The sequence below is a fragment of the Etheostoma cragini genome, chromosome 11 (genome assembly GCF_013103735.1).
Source record: "Etheostoma cragini isolate CJK2018 chromosome 11, CSU_Ecrag_1.0, whole genome shotgun sequence".
In the NCBI taxonomy this organism is placed as follows: Eukaryota; Metazoa; Chordata; class Actinopteri; order Perciformes; family Percidae; genus Etheostoma; species Etheostoma cragini.
This window is the reverse complement of record NC_048417.1, coordinates 25,021,556-25,036,555: the sequence shown is the minus strand read 5'-3', so window position 1 is coordinate 25,036,555 and position 15,000 is coordinate 25,021,556. Positions and strand designations below refer to the sequence as shown.

General features: G+C 40.9%; 1 protein-coding gene across 1 annotated transcript in view; it reads right to left on the bottom strand.

The window, feature by feature from the left end:
• Positions 1–15,000, bottom strand: part of LOC117953260 (serine/threonine-protein kinase Nek5) — a 38,257-nt gene that overhangs the window by 22,616 nt on the left and 641 nt on the right. The window contains exons 2-9 of the mRNA XM_034886098.1: positions 12,059–12,195; positions 11,245–11,341; positions 9,230–9,327; positions 9,065–9,148; positions 7,396–7,466; positions 5,876–5,962; positions 4,421–4,475; positions 3,325–3,438 (exon numbers count right to left, since the gene is read on the bottom strand). Of these exons, the coding sequence (XP_034741989.1) occupies positions 3,325–3,438; positions 4,421–4,475; positions 5,876–5,962; positions 7,396–7,466; positions 9,065–9,148; positions 9,230–9,327; positions 11,245–11,341; positions 12,059–12,181 (729 nt within the window). The 5' untranslated portion in view covers positions 12,182–12,195. The remainder of the gene's footprint in view (positions 1–3,324; positions 3,439–4,420; positions 4,476–5,875; positions 5,963–7,395; positions 7,467–9,064; positions 9,149–9,229; positions 9,328–11,244; positions 11,342–12,058; positions 12,196–15,000) is intronic.

Below are 15,000 nucleotides of genomic sequence, written 5' to 3'. Positions count from 1 at the left end.
CCTTCTGATTGGCAGGCAACCACTCTACCACTGAGCCACAGCCACAACACGCACAACCTTGAGGCGGATGGGCTACAACAGCAGAAGACCCCACCGGGTAGCAATCATCTCCACTACAAATAGAAAAAAGAGGCTACAATTTGCAAGAGTTCACCAAAATTGGACAGTTGAAGACAGGGAAAATGTTGCCTGGTCTGATGACTCTCAATTTCTGTTGAGACAGTCAGATGGTAAAGTTAGAATTTGGCGTAAACTGAATGAGAACATGGATCCATCACGCCTTGCTACCACTGTGCAAGCTGGTGGTGGTGGTGTAATGGTGTCGGGGATGTTTTCTTGGCACACTTTAGGCCCCTTAGTGCCAATTGGGCATCGTGTACCCATCCCCTGATGGCTATTTCCAGCAGGATAATGTACGATGTCACAAAGCGTGAATCATTTCAAATTGGTTTCTTGAACATGACAGTGAGTTCACTGTACTAAAATGGCCACCACAGCCACCAGATCTCAACCCAATAGAGCATCTTTGGGATGTGGTGGAACGGGAGCTTTGTGCCCTGGATGTGCATCCTACAAATCTCCATCAACTGCAAGATGCTATCCTATCAATATGGGCCAACATTTCTAAAGAACGCTTTCAGGACCTTGTTGAATCAATGCCACGTAGAATTAAAGCAGTTCTGAAGGCGAAAGGGGGTCAAACGCAGTATTAGTATGGGGTTCCTAATAATCCTATAGGTGAGTGTATATTGCAGACTACTGAAATATGTTTAAAATCCAAATAATGTATCGTGGCACAAGTATTGTGATGATATCGTATCGAGAGGCATCTGGTGTCCCCCCCTACTGTCTAGGATTGTGAAAATGTCTTAATGGTTTCTGAAGTTTAATAAATACAACTTAAACCAAAAAAGGACAAAATCACACATCTGCATCTTGAGAAACAGACACATTTGTAATCCCACACTGTTCTGCACTCAGTGCAGGCATGAAGGGAGTTCCAGTTTAAGGTTCCTCCTCAGAGGTGCAAATACAATTCATTAGAGTTCAAATAGTTGGAGTTACCGAGGTTCAGAAATTCGAGTCACTGACACTGATATGCACGTCTCAATCCTAGGTCCAATTGTTTAACCCATGTTGATGTTGAAGTTAAAATCAACACTTTTGTTGACGCTTTTTATCTACGTTTTAAACTTTTTTCTCACGCTTTTGTCCCTTTTTTCAGCGCTTTTGACGCTCTTTTCAATGTTTGTTGAAACTTATGGAGTGACACTCCATAACACTCATTTATTAACTTCAGTTTTACAGTTATTTTTGGAATTTATGGTCAATAAACCTCATTTATAGGAGATTATACCTAATGTTTGAGTTAGAAAAACAGAAATTAGGAATTATTTAGACTAAAATTAAAGGAATGTATATTGATGGGTAATAACAGACTGGAATATGTCAACTTTTACTCAATACTATTTCCTATCTACACACATACAAGTGATAGTGGTAGACTGACAGGTAGGTAGGAAGGTATGTAGATGGATAGATAGATAAATAGATAGATAGATAGATAGATAGATAGATAGATTCTTTATTTATTTTCAAGGAAATTAGTTGTGACCTTCTGTACGAAGCCTCACATAAAGACATTATACACCACAACATAACTATGTGAGAGACATCAGAGATATTCACATTCTGTACATGCCTATCTAAACACATAAAAGTGATGGAAGGAGGGATTTTAAATTTTGATGTGACTTTCATAGTTCAACGCTAAGGATTTTTCACTTGTCCGGTCGGGCAATAAAAAAAAAAGTTTGAAATAAATAATAAAAAAAAGTTGGAAAAAAACAACAGAAAATATCAAAAATGTCAAACTTTAAAAACCAAAAATGTGCAAACAAAACCCACATTAAAACACTGTCAAAAAAGTGTCAACAATGGAAACAAAAAGTCAGAAAAACATTAAAAATAAAAATTCCAACGTTAAAAGCATGTGGAAAGAAATGTGGAAAAAAAAACGTCAAAAGCATTGCACGCCACCACAATTCTTTTTGGGCTAACGGGACATTCAAATCATATGATTATGATATGATGACGCCCACGCTGGATTATTCCAAATTACTTGCACGACGTGCAGAGGTGGGTAGTAATCTCAGTATTTGAAAACATTATGCTTCTAGGAGTAGTTTTAAATCACTACACTTTTACTTGAGTAAATTAGTGAAAAAGAAACTGTACTCTTACTCTGCTACATTAGGCTACAATGAGCTTGTTACTTTTCTTTTTACCTTTTTGGTATTCTATGTTTCATTGTTTTTACCCCAGCGTACATCTCATTTTAATGTTTTATTTTGACAGAGAGAGAGAGAGAGTCTTCCGCTGAAGGCTCTACCACGTTACTGTGTTCCACCAATCAAACGTTGTTGTGCCGTCACGTGACCATACTTGATCTCAGCGGCGGGACGGGTCAGCTTCGTTAGCTTTACAGTCGTAGCAAAACAAAGATGTCAGAATCAACCGTCGCCAAGGCAACACAGACAAGGAGGAACCCCCCCGTCCTCATAGTGAAAGCATGTTTCCCTTTTAGGAAACATGCTTTCCTAAAAGGGAAACATTAAAAAACTCAACATCTAACTTGAGGAAACGTAGCGGTAATTTTAGTTTTTGCTGTGGAGAGGTGTTTGTTTGTCTTTTAGGTTACATACAGTATGTTTTGCACATGCACTATCAATCCAAATTTGATGTGACAAGTCTCTCCCTTAAGCTATTTTTTTAATTAATGAATTAATTTTAATTCATTTAATTGATTGGATGAACTATAATTTGCCTGAAGATTATTATTTTGTATTTTTGTCTGTCTGATTGATGCTTGTATTAAATCAGACGTTACTCAACAGTTACTCACTACTTGAGTAGTTTTTTCATCAAGCACTTTTTTACCCTTACTCAAGTAATTATTTGGTTGACTACTTTTACTTTTACTTGAGTCATATTATTCTGAAGTAACAGTACTTCTACTTGAGTACAATTTTTGGCTACTCTACCCACCTCTGACGACGTGAAGTTTTACTTGCCCTGGGCCATCGGAAGACCCTTATTGTTGAACCCTGGACTTTCCATATTGAGCCCTGCCTGACTGAGTGTGTTGTTTTTGTGATCTGGGGCTGCGCTTTGCTTGGGGAGGAGACGTGTTTACAGAATTCCGTGCTTCTAATCAATGTCTACGTTCAACTGCTACAACTGCTATATGCACACTTAATGTCGGCTGACTAACTTCGTAGCCACACACAGTCAAGAGAAATTAGTGAATTAGGAGTGTCCGACCTTAAAGAGTTGTGTGACTAGCAGGCGCAGGTCATAGGAATAGCGGCTGGGTGCTGGGTTGTAGCGTCCCCTGCAGATTTTACTGACCAGTTGACGGAGACCGCTGCCCTCAAACTGCAAGGGAGGACAGACAGGGAGCCAGACAGACAGACAGACAGACAGACAGACAGGGAGCCAGACAGACAGACAGACAGGGAGCCAGCCAGACAGACAGACAGGCAGACACACAGAGTGACAGACAGACACACAGACAGATGGACGCACAGACGGACGCTTAGACAGACGCACAGACAGACAGACGGACGGACAGACAGACACATAGACAGACAGACGGACAGACACACAGACAGACAGACACACAGACGGACGGACGGACAGACAGACACACAGAGACAGACAGACGGACAGACAGACACATAGACGGACAGACGGACAGACAGACAGACAGACGAACAGACACACAGACGGACAGACGGACAGACACACGGACGGACGGACACACAGAGAGACAGACACACAGACAGACGGACGGACAAACAGACAGATAGACACCCAGACAGACGGACAGATGGACAGATGGACAGAAAGACATATAGACAGAAACACAGACAGACGGACGAACAGACAGACAGACGGACAGAAAGACATATAGACAGACAGACACAAAGACGAACGGACAGACACACAGACAGACGGACACACAGAAAGACAGACACACGTACAAACACCCAGACAGACGGACAGATGGACAGAAAGACATATAGACAGAAACACAGACAGACGGACGAACAGACAGACGGACGGACAGAAAGACATATAGACAGACAGACACAAACATGAACGGACAGACACACAGACCGACAGACACACAGACAGACGGACACACAGAAAGACAGACACACGTACAAACACACAGACAGACAAACGGATGCACAGACACACAGCAACTCATTATAAAAGTAAAAGTTTCACATTCAAAACTTTGCTCAAATAATAGTACAAAAGTATCAGACTCAAAAATATCATATCTAGTTTTATGCTGTGTGTGTGTGTGTGTGTGTGTGTGTGTGCGCGCGCTTAGCATTGTGCAGCTTACTGGATGCCTCAGGGTGCAAATTTCATACAGGACGCAGCCCAGAGACCAGATATCCCTGCAGAGGACACACACACACACACACACACACACACACACTTGCATTATGAAGAGGGATTTAAAAAGCAATCTAACGTTAATGTAACTCTAATAATTTGACTGACGAACTCTGATTTAGTTGTATCACCCCAACATGTTTTAAGCTCGACAAATTCATAGTGTTTCTATAGAGTCAATATAAAGCAGCTTGTTTTGTGCATCTTGTGTAATGTCTTGTGTAACATCTTGTGTAATATCTTGTGACATATTTCTTGTTGAAACAGGATTCTGGGGCAGGACCTTACATTATCTCCTGTCTCCCTGAGTTAAACACATAAACACCGGAAACCAAAGAGGTAAGTCTCCAATCAGAGTGCAGCTACCAACAGAAACATAGTTTTCAGTCCTGGAGTCATACGACAGTTTTGGCATTCACTTCTTTGGCAAGGAATCAAGTATGTGCATGTGTGTGTGAGCTCTTGTACTTCTATCTTTGTGAGGTCCTACAAACGTTTTAGACCTTGAGAATGAGGACATTTTCAGAAATCGAGGACATTTTTATCCTAACTTTAAAGGGCCATTTGAATGTGTAGAGTTAGGGTGAAGGTTGGGGTTCGAGGCTTAGGCATTGATTATGTAAATACAGGGTAAGGGTAAGATTGCAAGTATAGCAATCCAAACATGCTGTGTGAGTGTGGGAAAGAGGAAGTAACTTTGACCTTTAGTTGTATCAAAACAACAGCGCGGAGCCAAACAGAAAGAGAATGATAATCAGTTTGCATGTCTGAGTTTCCTGTTAGCGAGTGTGGCTTCATTTTGACCTGAGCACCCCCTCCCAAACAATGATTAACCAATCATAGCTTAGACCCGTTTCTAGGCACAGCAAGCTGCGTGCAAAGCTGTGTGCATGGTTCTGTCATAACAGAGACATTTTGCACTTAGCCTTTCCTTTCCAAAACTAAAGACACAAAGGCAAACGTGTGAGGGATTGTTTTGAACATTGTGTTTACATCCTCTAATGTAACCTGCAGTTATATCCCTGGCAAACCTAATTACTTATTATACCATGGTCTGGGTGAATACTCAATTCGGATTGGCTGCAGGGTGTCCATAGAAAAAGTGATGTAGGACACCTACTAAAAGAGTTCTGGTGAAACTGACTGACTACTGTTCTAAATGAATGCACTACAGTAAAGGTCCCATAACATGGTGTTCTTTGGATGCTTTTATACAGACCTTAGTGGTCCCCTAATACTGTATCTGAAGTCTCTTTTATATAGACCTTAGTGGTCCCCTAAAACTGTATCTGAAGTCTCTTTTATATAGATCTTAGTGGTCCCCTAATACTGTATCTGAAGTCCCTCTCATATGGACCTTAGTAGTCCCCTTAGTGGTGTGCAGAATGCCGGCTGTACATACGTCTTGTTGTTGTAGGGCCGACTCTCGCAGATCTCCGGGGAGAGATAGTACGGTGTCCCAACACACGTCCTGGCCAGCTCCATGGTGCTGCGCAGCCACAGGTCACAAACACAACACACTCAGTCAGGCAGGGATCAATATGGAAAGTCCAGGGTTCGACAATAAGGGTTTTCCGATTGACGTTGTTTTTTACACATTTCTTTACACCTGCTTTTAACGTTTGACTTTAAAAAAAAAAATGTGGGGACTTTTTGTTTACATCGTTGACACTTTTTTTCCAACGTTGTTTTTTTTAATTTAATAATATTCCCCGACCAAAGAAGTAAAAAAACCTTAGCGTTGAACTCACAATGTCACATCAAAATGTAAAATCCCTCCTTCTATCACTTTTATGTGTTTAGATGTACAGCATGTACAGTATGTGGATGTCTCTCATGTAGTCATCTTGTGGTGTATAATATGTGTCTTTATTTGAGGCTTCGTACAGAAGGTCACAACTAATTTCCTTGAAAATAATCTATCTACCTACCTACCTACCTACCTACCTACCTACCTACCTACCTACCTACCTATCTATCTACCTGCATACCTACCTATCTTCCCACCTCTCAACCTATCTATCCATCTATCTATCTTTCTATCTATCAACCATCCATATCTTTGTTATAGGCAACAAATCCCATAAAAAACAAACTAAACTGCATCTGCTTTCTAATACACAGTTATTGTTATGTAACTGCTGTAGGTGCTCCAGGCGGAGCTACTTTAACTACTTTATAAACAGTTGGATAGTTTACAGCCCCACCAAAGGGTCACAGGATAAACCTGAGAGTTGAGAACACAAAAACACAAATTTCTGATACACAAATCTGTTTGACACTTTTCTGACTTTTTATTTATAGTAAAATACTGATAATTTGGACAGTTATTGAAATGAGACCATGTGAGAAGTTTAGAAAGGAACTGAGACATCTGAGACAGCCCGAATGAGACACGGCTTGTTTTCTGAGAGGTCACAAGCTAAAAAAAGGTTGGGAATCTTTAAAAATGCATTGCATTTTATAAAGTGAAATGTTAATCTGCAAAGTAAGCCACTTTGACTGTTGACTAAATGTAGTGCGGTAAAACGTACAATATTTCTCTCTGAGATGTAGATAAGTAGATGTGAAAAGTAAAGTTCAAGTATCTGACAATTGTACTTGAGTAAATGTACTTACTTGATTGTTTCCACTGCTTACTGTATCTTATCAATGGTGAAACACTGGAAATACATCAATCCACAGTGTGGACACAAATTGTATTTGTTTTCAGTCCTGCAGGCTGGCCATTATTTCATGTGTGTTCACATGTCCTGGTCAACAGTTTGGGGAATGATAATGACTAGTTTGGATGTCTTCCATGCGTTACAGAGTGCTTAGTGATAAACAGCTGCACTGTGTGTGTGTGTGTGTGTGTGTGTGTGTGTGTCTGTGTGTGTATGTGTGTGTGTGTGTGTGTGTGTGAAGATGACACCAACTTACTTATTTAACATTCTTGCGATTCCAAAGTCCCCCAGCTTTGCTTTCATCCCTCCATTGGTTAAGAAGATATTCTGCAGCGGAGGGAGAGCAGGAATGAAAGCCTGTCTCTGTTCCAGCAGAGAAACAGTGACTGTGCATGTATTCTGTGTGTGTGTGTGTGTGTGTGTGTGTGTGGGGGGGGGACAGATATGATTGATGAAAAATAGTGATGAACAGGGACACAGTCTGTGGTTAGTTATTCTGGGAGTTGGCACACAGCAGGGTCTTTGTTCAGAACAAAGCTGAAGGTCCGGACAGTCCAGCATCACAATCTTCTGAGCTCTGTAATGATAATAGTCGTAAATTAAAAAGGTTTAACCTTGGGGTATTTGGATGGTGTTGTTTACCATGTACACGATGTGTACTACAATAGGACTGCATGGTGTGCAGTCTGTGGTAACAAACGGGGGGCTGTCCGGGGCTCACTTTCTGGTTCCAGCTTCTCAAATGTGAATTGTCTGCTTTATATTATTGTTAGTTCATTATTTTGACTGCTGTTTGACGTCACCCTGGACTCTGGGACCTTCCATCCGGGTATTTCAGAATAAAATCTGTGTTAAAGTTTACCCTCAGAGCTGCGAATTGACTGTCAGGAAACATGACGCTGAAAAGTTGTTGTCATTCTCGCACAATCTAAAAGAAGTGGGAGTTTGCAACTTATAACTTATTGTAACTTATTTACAGCGTAAATTCGTTCCAGAAGACCTAACTTTTAATCAGTGCACTCCTAAATCAATTTGGCTGTTATCCTAAAAAAAATACTTTTTTGCTGTGTATCCATGGTGTTTTGAGTGAGATTCAGTTTCTAAATGTCCTCTGTCTTCAGTCTCCGGGTTAGCTGTTCAACATCTGCACGTCTTTCTACATCACTAGCTGAGACGAGGTGGCTAACCGTAACATGCTAGCTCGTTCTCAATAGAAAACATTGCTACAACAGCCACTGGTTGACCATAATCTTCAAAAGAACTACTTCCTGTCCCTGTTGTTCAGGTATTCCACAAGTGGCCCTCATCTAGAACAAGTCTCCCAGCTAATCCTGCCTTTGACTGACCAAAGCTGGAGTTAGAGTTATATCTAGCTGATGGGATCTTACCTCGCTACTGAGCATGTGCAGCTCCAAACAAAGATAGGATAGAAGGGTGATGTCTCACTCTGTAGCTAAAACAGAGACCTAAACACACAGGGTGAAAACAGGATCTAGGGATGCTAGTGTACCCTAGAAATCTAGACTCACCCTGGTGGCAACTCTAGCAACTTTTCGTTGGCTTGTGAGCTAAAAAAAAAAAATTCTGGTCAGGCCAATCCCATCGTGGGTGGGCTTAAGAACAGCAGAATTGCAAGTTGCGACGACTCGGCGTAGACGGGAGGTCTCAAGGCTGCAGTCATACCCGACTCTGGAAGACTCTTATTAAAATTAAGATGTGTTCAAAGTTTAAAGTTGAATCTATCAACCAGCATTGCTATGATTGGTTGTAGCGCTGTCCTATTGCGTGCAGAGGGAATATGAAGGACCCTGCACTTAGCCCCTTGGATTGAGCCCAGCCCATGGGGCCCTCCCAGACCCAACATATGGATGTAGGTCTGGCTCGTCATGTTCCTGATTCTGAGTTGGTGTGTCTGTGGCAGATACCTGAGCTTTGATGTCTCTGTGGAGGATCTTCCTGTCGTGGATGTGTTTGAGGCCAAGGCAGATCTGAACAAACCAGTCCACGACCTGAGGAACATGCGGCTCAGTCAACTCTGTAAGTGTGTTTGAGTCCAGTTTAAAATGATAGAAACGTGGGGAGACCCTCACCTGCTCCTCAGTGAAGAAGACTCCTCTCTGCATGTTGATCTTGTTCATCAGATCTCCTCCGTCACAGTACTCCATCACTATATAAAGGCTGCTCCTCTCTATGTGCACGCACGCAAAGACACGCACACACACACACACACATACATTCACACTCACACACACACACACACGCTTACAAACGCGCACACACACACACCCAAACACGCACGCATGTGCATGCACACACACAGACATAGACGCACAAACACACACACATACACACACACACACACACAAGCACACACGCACGTACACACACAAACACACACACACACACACACACACTTAACAGTGTTTGATATACAGTACTACAGGCCAAAAGTTTGGAACCACCTAATTCAATGTGTTTTCTTTATTTTCATGACCACCTACAGTTTATATTATTACTGAAGGCATCAAAACTATGAATGAACATATGGGGAATTATGTACTTAACAAAAAAAGGGTGAAATAGCAGAAAACATGTCTTATATTCTAGTTTCTTAAAAGTAGCCACCCTATGCTTGATAGTGCTGCAAACCCTTGGTGTTCTCTCAATGAGCATCATGAGATAGTCACCTGAAATGGTTTTCACTTCACAGGTGTGCCTTGTCAGAGTTATTTGGTGAAATTTCTTGCCTTATTATTGGAGTTGGGACCATCATTTTTGTTGTGCAAAGGTCAGGTTAATATACGGCCGACAGCCCTATTGGACAACTGTTAGAATTCATATTATGGCAAGAACCAATCAGCTAAGTAAAGAGAATCAAGTGGCCATCATTACTTTAAGAAAAGACGGTCAGTGAGTCCGGAAAAGTGCAAAACCTTTGTTTGTGTCCCCAAGTGCAGTCGCAAAAACCATCAAGCTCTACAACAAAACTGGCTCACATGAGGACCGCCCCAGGAAAAGAAGACCAAGAGTCCCCTCTTCTGCTGAGGACAAGTTCATCTGAGTCACCAGCCTCAGAAATCAAAAGTTAACCGCAGCTCAGATTAGAGAACAGATGAATACCATACAGATTTCTAGCAGCAGACACATCTCTAGAACAATTGTTAAGAAGAGACTGTGCAAATCAGGCATTCATGGTCAAATAGCAGCTAGGGAACCCCTGCTAAGGAGAGGCAAGAAGCAGAAGAGATTTTTTGGGCCAAGAAACACAAGGAATGGACATTAGACCAGTGGAAATCTTTGCTTTGGTCTAATGAGTCCAAGTTTGAGATCTTTGGTTTTAACCGCCGTGTCTTTGTGCGACGGAGAAAAGGTGACCAGATAGATTCTACATGCCTGGTTCCCACCGTGAAGCATGGAGGAGGAGGTGTGATGGTGTGGGGGTGCTTTGCTGGTGACAATGTTGGGGATTTATTCAAAACCGAAGGCACACTGAACCAGCATGGCTACCTCAGCATCTTGCAGAGGCATGCCATCTCATCCAGTTTGCGTTTAGTTGGACCATTATTTTTTTTTCAACAGGACAATGACCCCAAACACACCTCCAGCCTGTGAAAAGGCTATTTGACGAAGAAGGAGAGTGATGGAGTGCTGTGCGTCCACAGTCACCGGACCTGAACCCAATCAAGATGGTTTGGGAAGAGTCGGACCACAGAATGAAAGCAAAAGGGCTGACAAGTGCTGAGCATTCTGGGAACTCCTTCAAGACTGTTGGGAAACCATTTCAGGTGACTACCTTTTGAAGCTCATATACAGAATGCCAAGAGTGTGTAAAGCAGTAATCAGAGTAAAGCGTGGCTACATTGAAGAAACTAGAATATAAGACATGTTTTCAGTTATTTCATACTTTTTTGTTAAGTACATAATTCCATATGTGTTCATTTATAGTTTTGATGCCTTCAGTGATAATCTACAATGTAAATAGTCATGAAAATAAAGGAAACGCATTGAAAGAGAATGTGTGTCCAAACTTTTGGCCTGTACTGTATATATATATATAAATATGCACAAAGGCATGACTACATGCTCTGTGTGGAGTCACACCCACCATGAAAAGATTTGATGAAGGAGACGATGTTCGGGTGTTTCATCTTTGACAGCAGCATCACTTCTTTTTTGGACGCTTCCTTTTCCCTCACCGACATCTGAGCAGCAAACACACTTCTGATCAACACTTTCACACGTAAAAACATAAACCTTAAACCGCTGGGTTAATTTGGATTGGTTTGATATATCAGTCAACTGTGTTTTGGGGATGGAGCATAATTATCTGTACTATACTTTCTTTAGTAAGTTTACTTCCTTAATTACTTATTGTTGTCTTCGAGTCAAATTTGAACCCTTTCCCCAAAGTTTCTATATCAGAAATTTGGGTTTCATTGAAACAAATTTCCAAAAAAAGTAACGTGGATGGTTCCCCCAAATGCTCCTCACAAGTTAAATAAATAATCAGTTTACTTCTTTCATTGAATTTTGGTGTTTTTTGTCAATTCTATATCATTTGGAGAAAAAAAAACTGGTAAAAAAACTGTAAAAAAGACAAATGTCAATAAAAGTGATTAAAATGTGAACAAATGTGTAAATGTATGTGTGTGCGCGTTCTCTATATGATTGTTTGCATAAAACATATCTCATTTGGAGTTATTGTAGGTTTAGAAACTAAAAATATACAAATGTGCAAACTCAAACTCTATGACAGTAGAAATTAGGGTTCCTAAAATGTACAGTATGTGTGTGTGTGTGTGTGTGTGTGTGTGTGTCTGATGTATGAGGTTGAACAAATAGACAGAAATCAATCATCTGCTTTTGACATTATGAAAACATTTGTATTCATAGATGAAGATGCAGCCTGTTGGTCGTACCTTTGTGAGGTTGATCTGTTTGACCACACACTGTCTGTCTCCACCCCCCCCTCGCTCCCGAACCAGGAAGGCTTTACCAAACGCACCCTCTCCTATCTGACGGATGACCTCATAGTTGTTCATAACGCCTGGAAGACCTGCAACAACAAACACATTCGAGTAGAGTTGTTCCGACATCGATAAAATAATGATTGTTATGTTTTTTTGTGCCGTTGTGGAGAATAGCTGAGGACAGACAGGAAATGGGGTGGGGGAGCCTCGGGTCGGACTTGAACCTGGGCCTTTGGCAAGGACTGAGCCTACTTAGCAGGCACGGTGGGCTGCCCACATTAACAGCTGACCCACCGAATCAGAAACAAAAATACAACTCAGGATAATTGAACATGAGTAAATGTACTGTGTGTGTTGTATTTCATCTATAACATGTTAAAAACAGTAAAATTATGAGCAGGCTAAGCCTGATAACTATATGAAGAGTTAAGTGTGTTGGTTTGTTTTCATTTGTCAATGCAACATCAATGTACCACTAGGCCAGGGGTCGGCAACCTTTACCACTCAGCCATTTGGACCCGTTTCACACAGTAAAGAAAGCACTGGGAGCCGCAAAACCCTTTTGAAATTTTAAATGAAATAACACTGTATGTAACGTTTTTTTTTTGCCTTTGTGCTATTTATAAACAAACTATACTGTGTTACATTTATGAAATCAATGAACGACTGCAGATAAAATAAAATATAATTTCTGCATGCAACAAAACATTTTTAACTCCGGAAAAAAAACAAAAAACGTTGGGTTAACGGTTTAGTAAAATAGGGCTAGCACTGTCAACTTGGCTCGAATGGCAAAACCTCCGCAGTTCCTCAGGGTAAAGGACTCACAGGGCTGCGCGTCCTTTACCCTGAAGAGCTGTGTTCAGGTGTTCAGGCACGCTGTCATATCCACGAGACGTGGAGCTTTCCCAGCCACTCTGGCTGTTCCCAGCTCGTCCAGTAACCAACGGAACTGACAGGGATTTAAACCTTTCGCCACTAATTTGCTCAGAATCTGAATGACAACATTCATTACTTCTGTTGCATTCCGAGGGAAATGTTTGAGCACACAGGTCTTCTTGGTGCAGGATGCAGTGAAAAGACAGCAACTTACTGTCTGTGGGTACACGATCCGTCCTGCCTAAACGATCCGTTCTGCACATGCGCATGATGTTCACGCATGCGCATTAATACGTAGCTGAAAACTGGCTGTTTCCCTGCACTATTGGTACCACGCATGCGTCGGAACACTTGACGGCCAAGCGTCACAACGGACAGCTTTTTTTTTTTTTTTTTCATTTTATTAACAAAGAACAATTATATCGCCAGTATGTACATATACGAAAAGTCAATACCAGAGGTGCATATACAGAATATATATATATATATATATATATATATATAAAATTATATATATTTTTTGTAGGCCAGACTTTTTTGTATTTCACAAGTGCTCAACATGTGATCTACACTTTTTAGTAGTTTTTTTTAAATAAAGATATTTAAATTAATACTTGTCACTGATCCAAAACTTTTTTTTTTTATTATTGTTTACGCCAGGCTATAAATTACGAGGTGTTTACGTGGTGGCCAATCCAAAAATATAAAGGAGTTGTTACATTTAAATTTGATTACATGTGGAATGGGAATTCTTTTTGACTGAGGGAAAGTCAAAGCATTTAAAAAAAAAAAACATTTGCAAGACAAATACATGGCCCAGGGCAGTAAAAAGAATATTCCAGCACCACATTAACAAGCCTCAAATCATGTTTCATTTTATTGTAACACGTTACATTAACATGCACTCGTTTGAAATCAGCCAAAGTTCGCATTTTTACGCGGGGGGGAATTTATTTTGCTGCAAAAAATTGCAGTTTTCCATGCAAAATAATGCGGGTCTTGCATGATTTTTGTTGCTAAAAGTCACAAATATCTTAACAGTAAATTGAAAAATGTTGTGTTTACTTTACACTAGGCAGCCATTTCCCCTGTTGCCATGGTAATTTTCTGAAGTGACGCAATTACACAACAAGACAAACACATTCATTTTTTCATCAAACCTTAGTTGTTCCAAGTGCCCGCAATTTCATCGCATAAATATCCCAGATATTCTGTTGAATTTTTAAAGAAAATGTGCCGCATAATCAAGGATTTTTGCAACAAACAAAAAAACTGGATTTTTGTGGAAGGACTGAGATCTATATAATTAGATTCTTCAAACAGGAAAGAAATAAAGGCAGTCCTTTTGAAAAATGGCATATTAGAATAAATGAGTCAGGAACAGAGTAACTGAGGAAGTGGAGAACCTGGCAACCTACCTTCTCAACACAAACAATATTAATTTGCAAAGGTACAAAATCAAATAAACTGAAATATTTTTCATTTTTGAGAACGCATGCGTGGCCATCTTGCGCATGTGCAGAACGGATCGTGCAGTGTGAAGCCTCGTAAAACACAAGGCTCGTTCGAGATGAGCCAGATCTGCGCAGAATCGATCACCGGCGATCGGCGCCCGTTGCATGCCGGTTAGATTTCTGTCCGACTTGATCCCGACTTGCTCTGACGTCATGCACACGTGGGCAACGGTAATCTCACGAGACTAAGGCGGCCGCAGGTCTGAGACCCAGGCGGCGCAGTTGCTTTTCACCGACTGCAAGAGCCAGGCGGACCCAGAGCATGCTGGGAAACGCCGGCTTCTCAGCTGATTTAACACCTGATTGGTTTACAACATGATGACGATTTATATAAACCTTTTATAGTTTTTGAATCGGAGGGATTTTAATTGCTATTTGTCTGATTTAAAGACTTATTCTGTACAGAACACATGTTGTGTTGCTGATAGTGACGTTTAGAAGTCAGAGAGACTAAATCTGTTCAGATCACGGATCATCTACAGTGTGTTGTTCATTAAA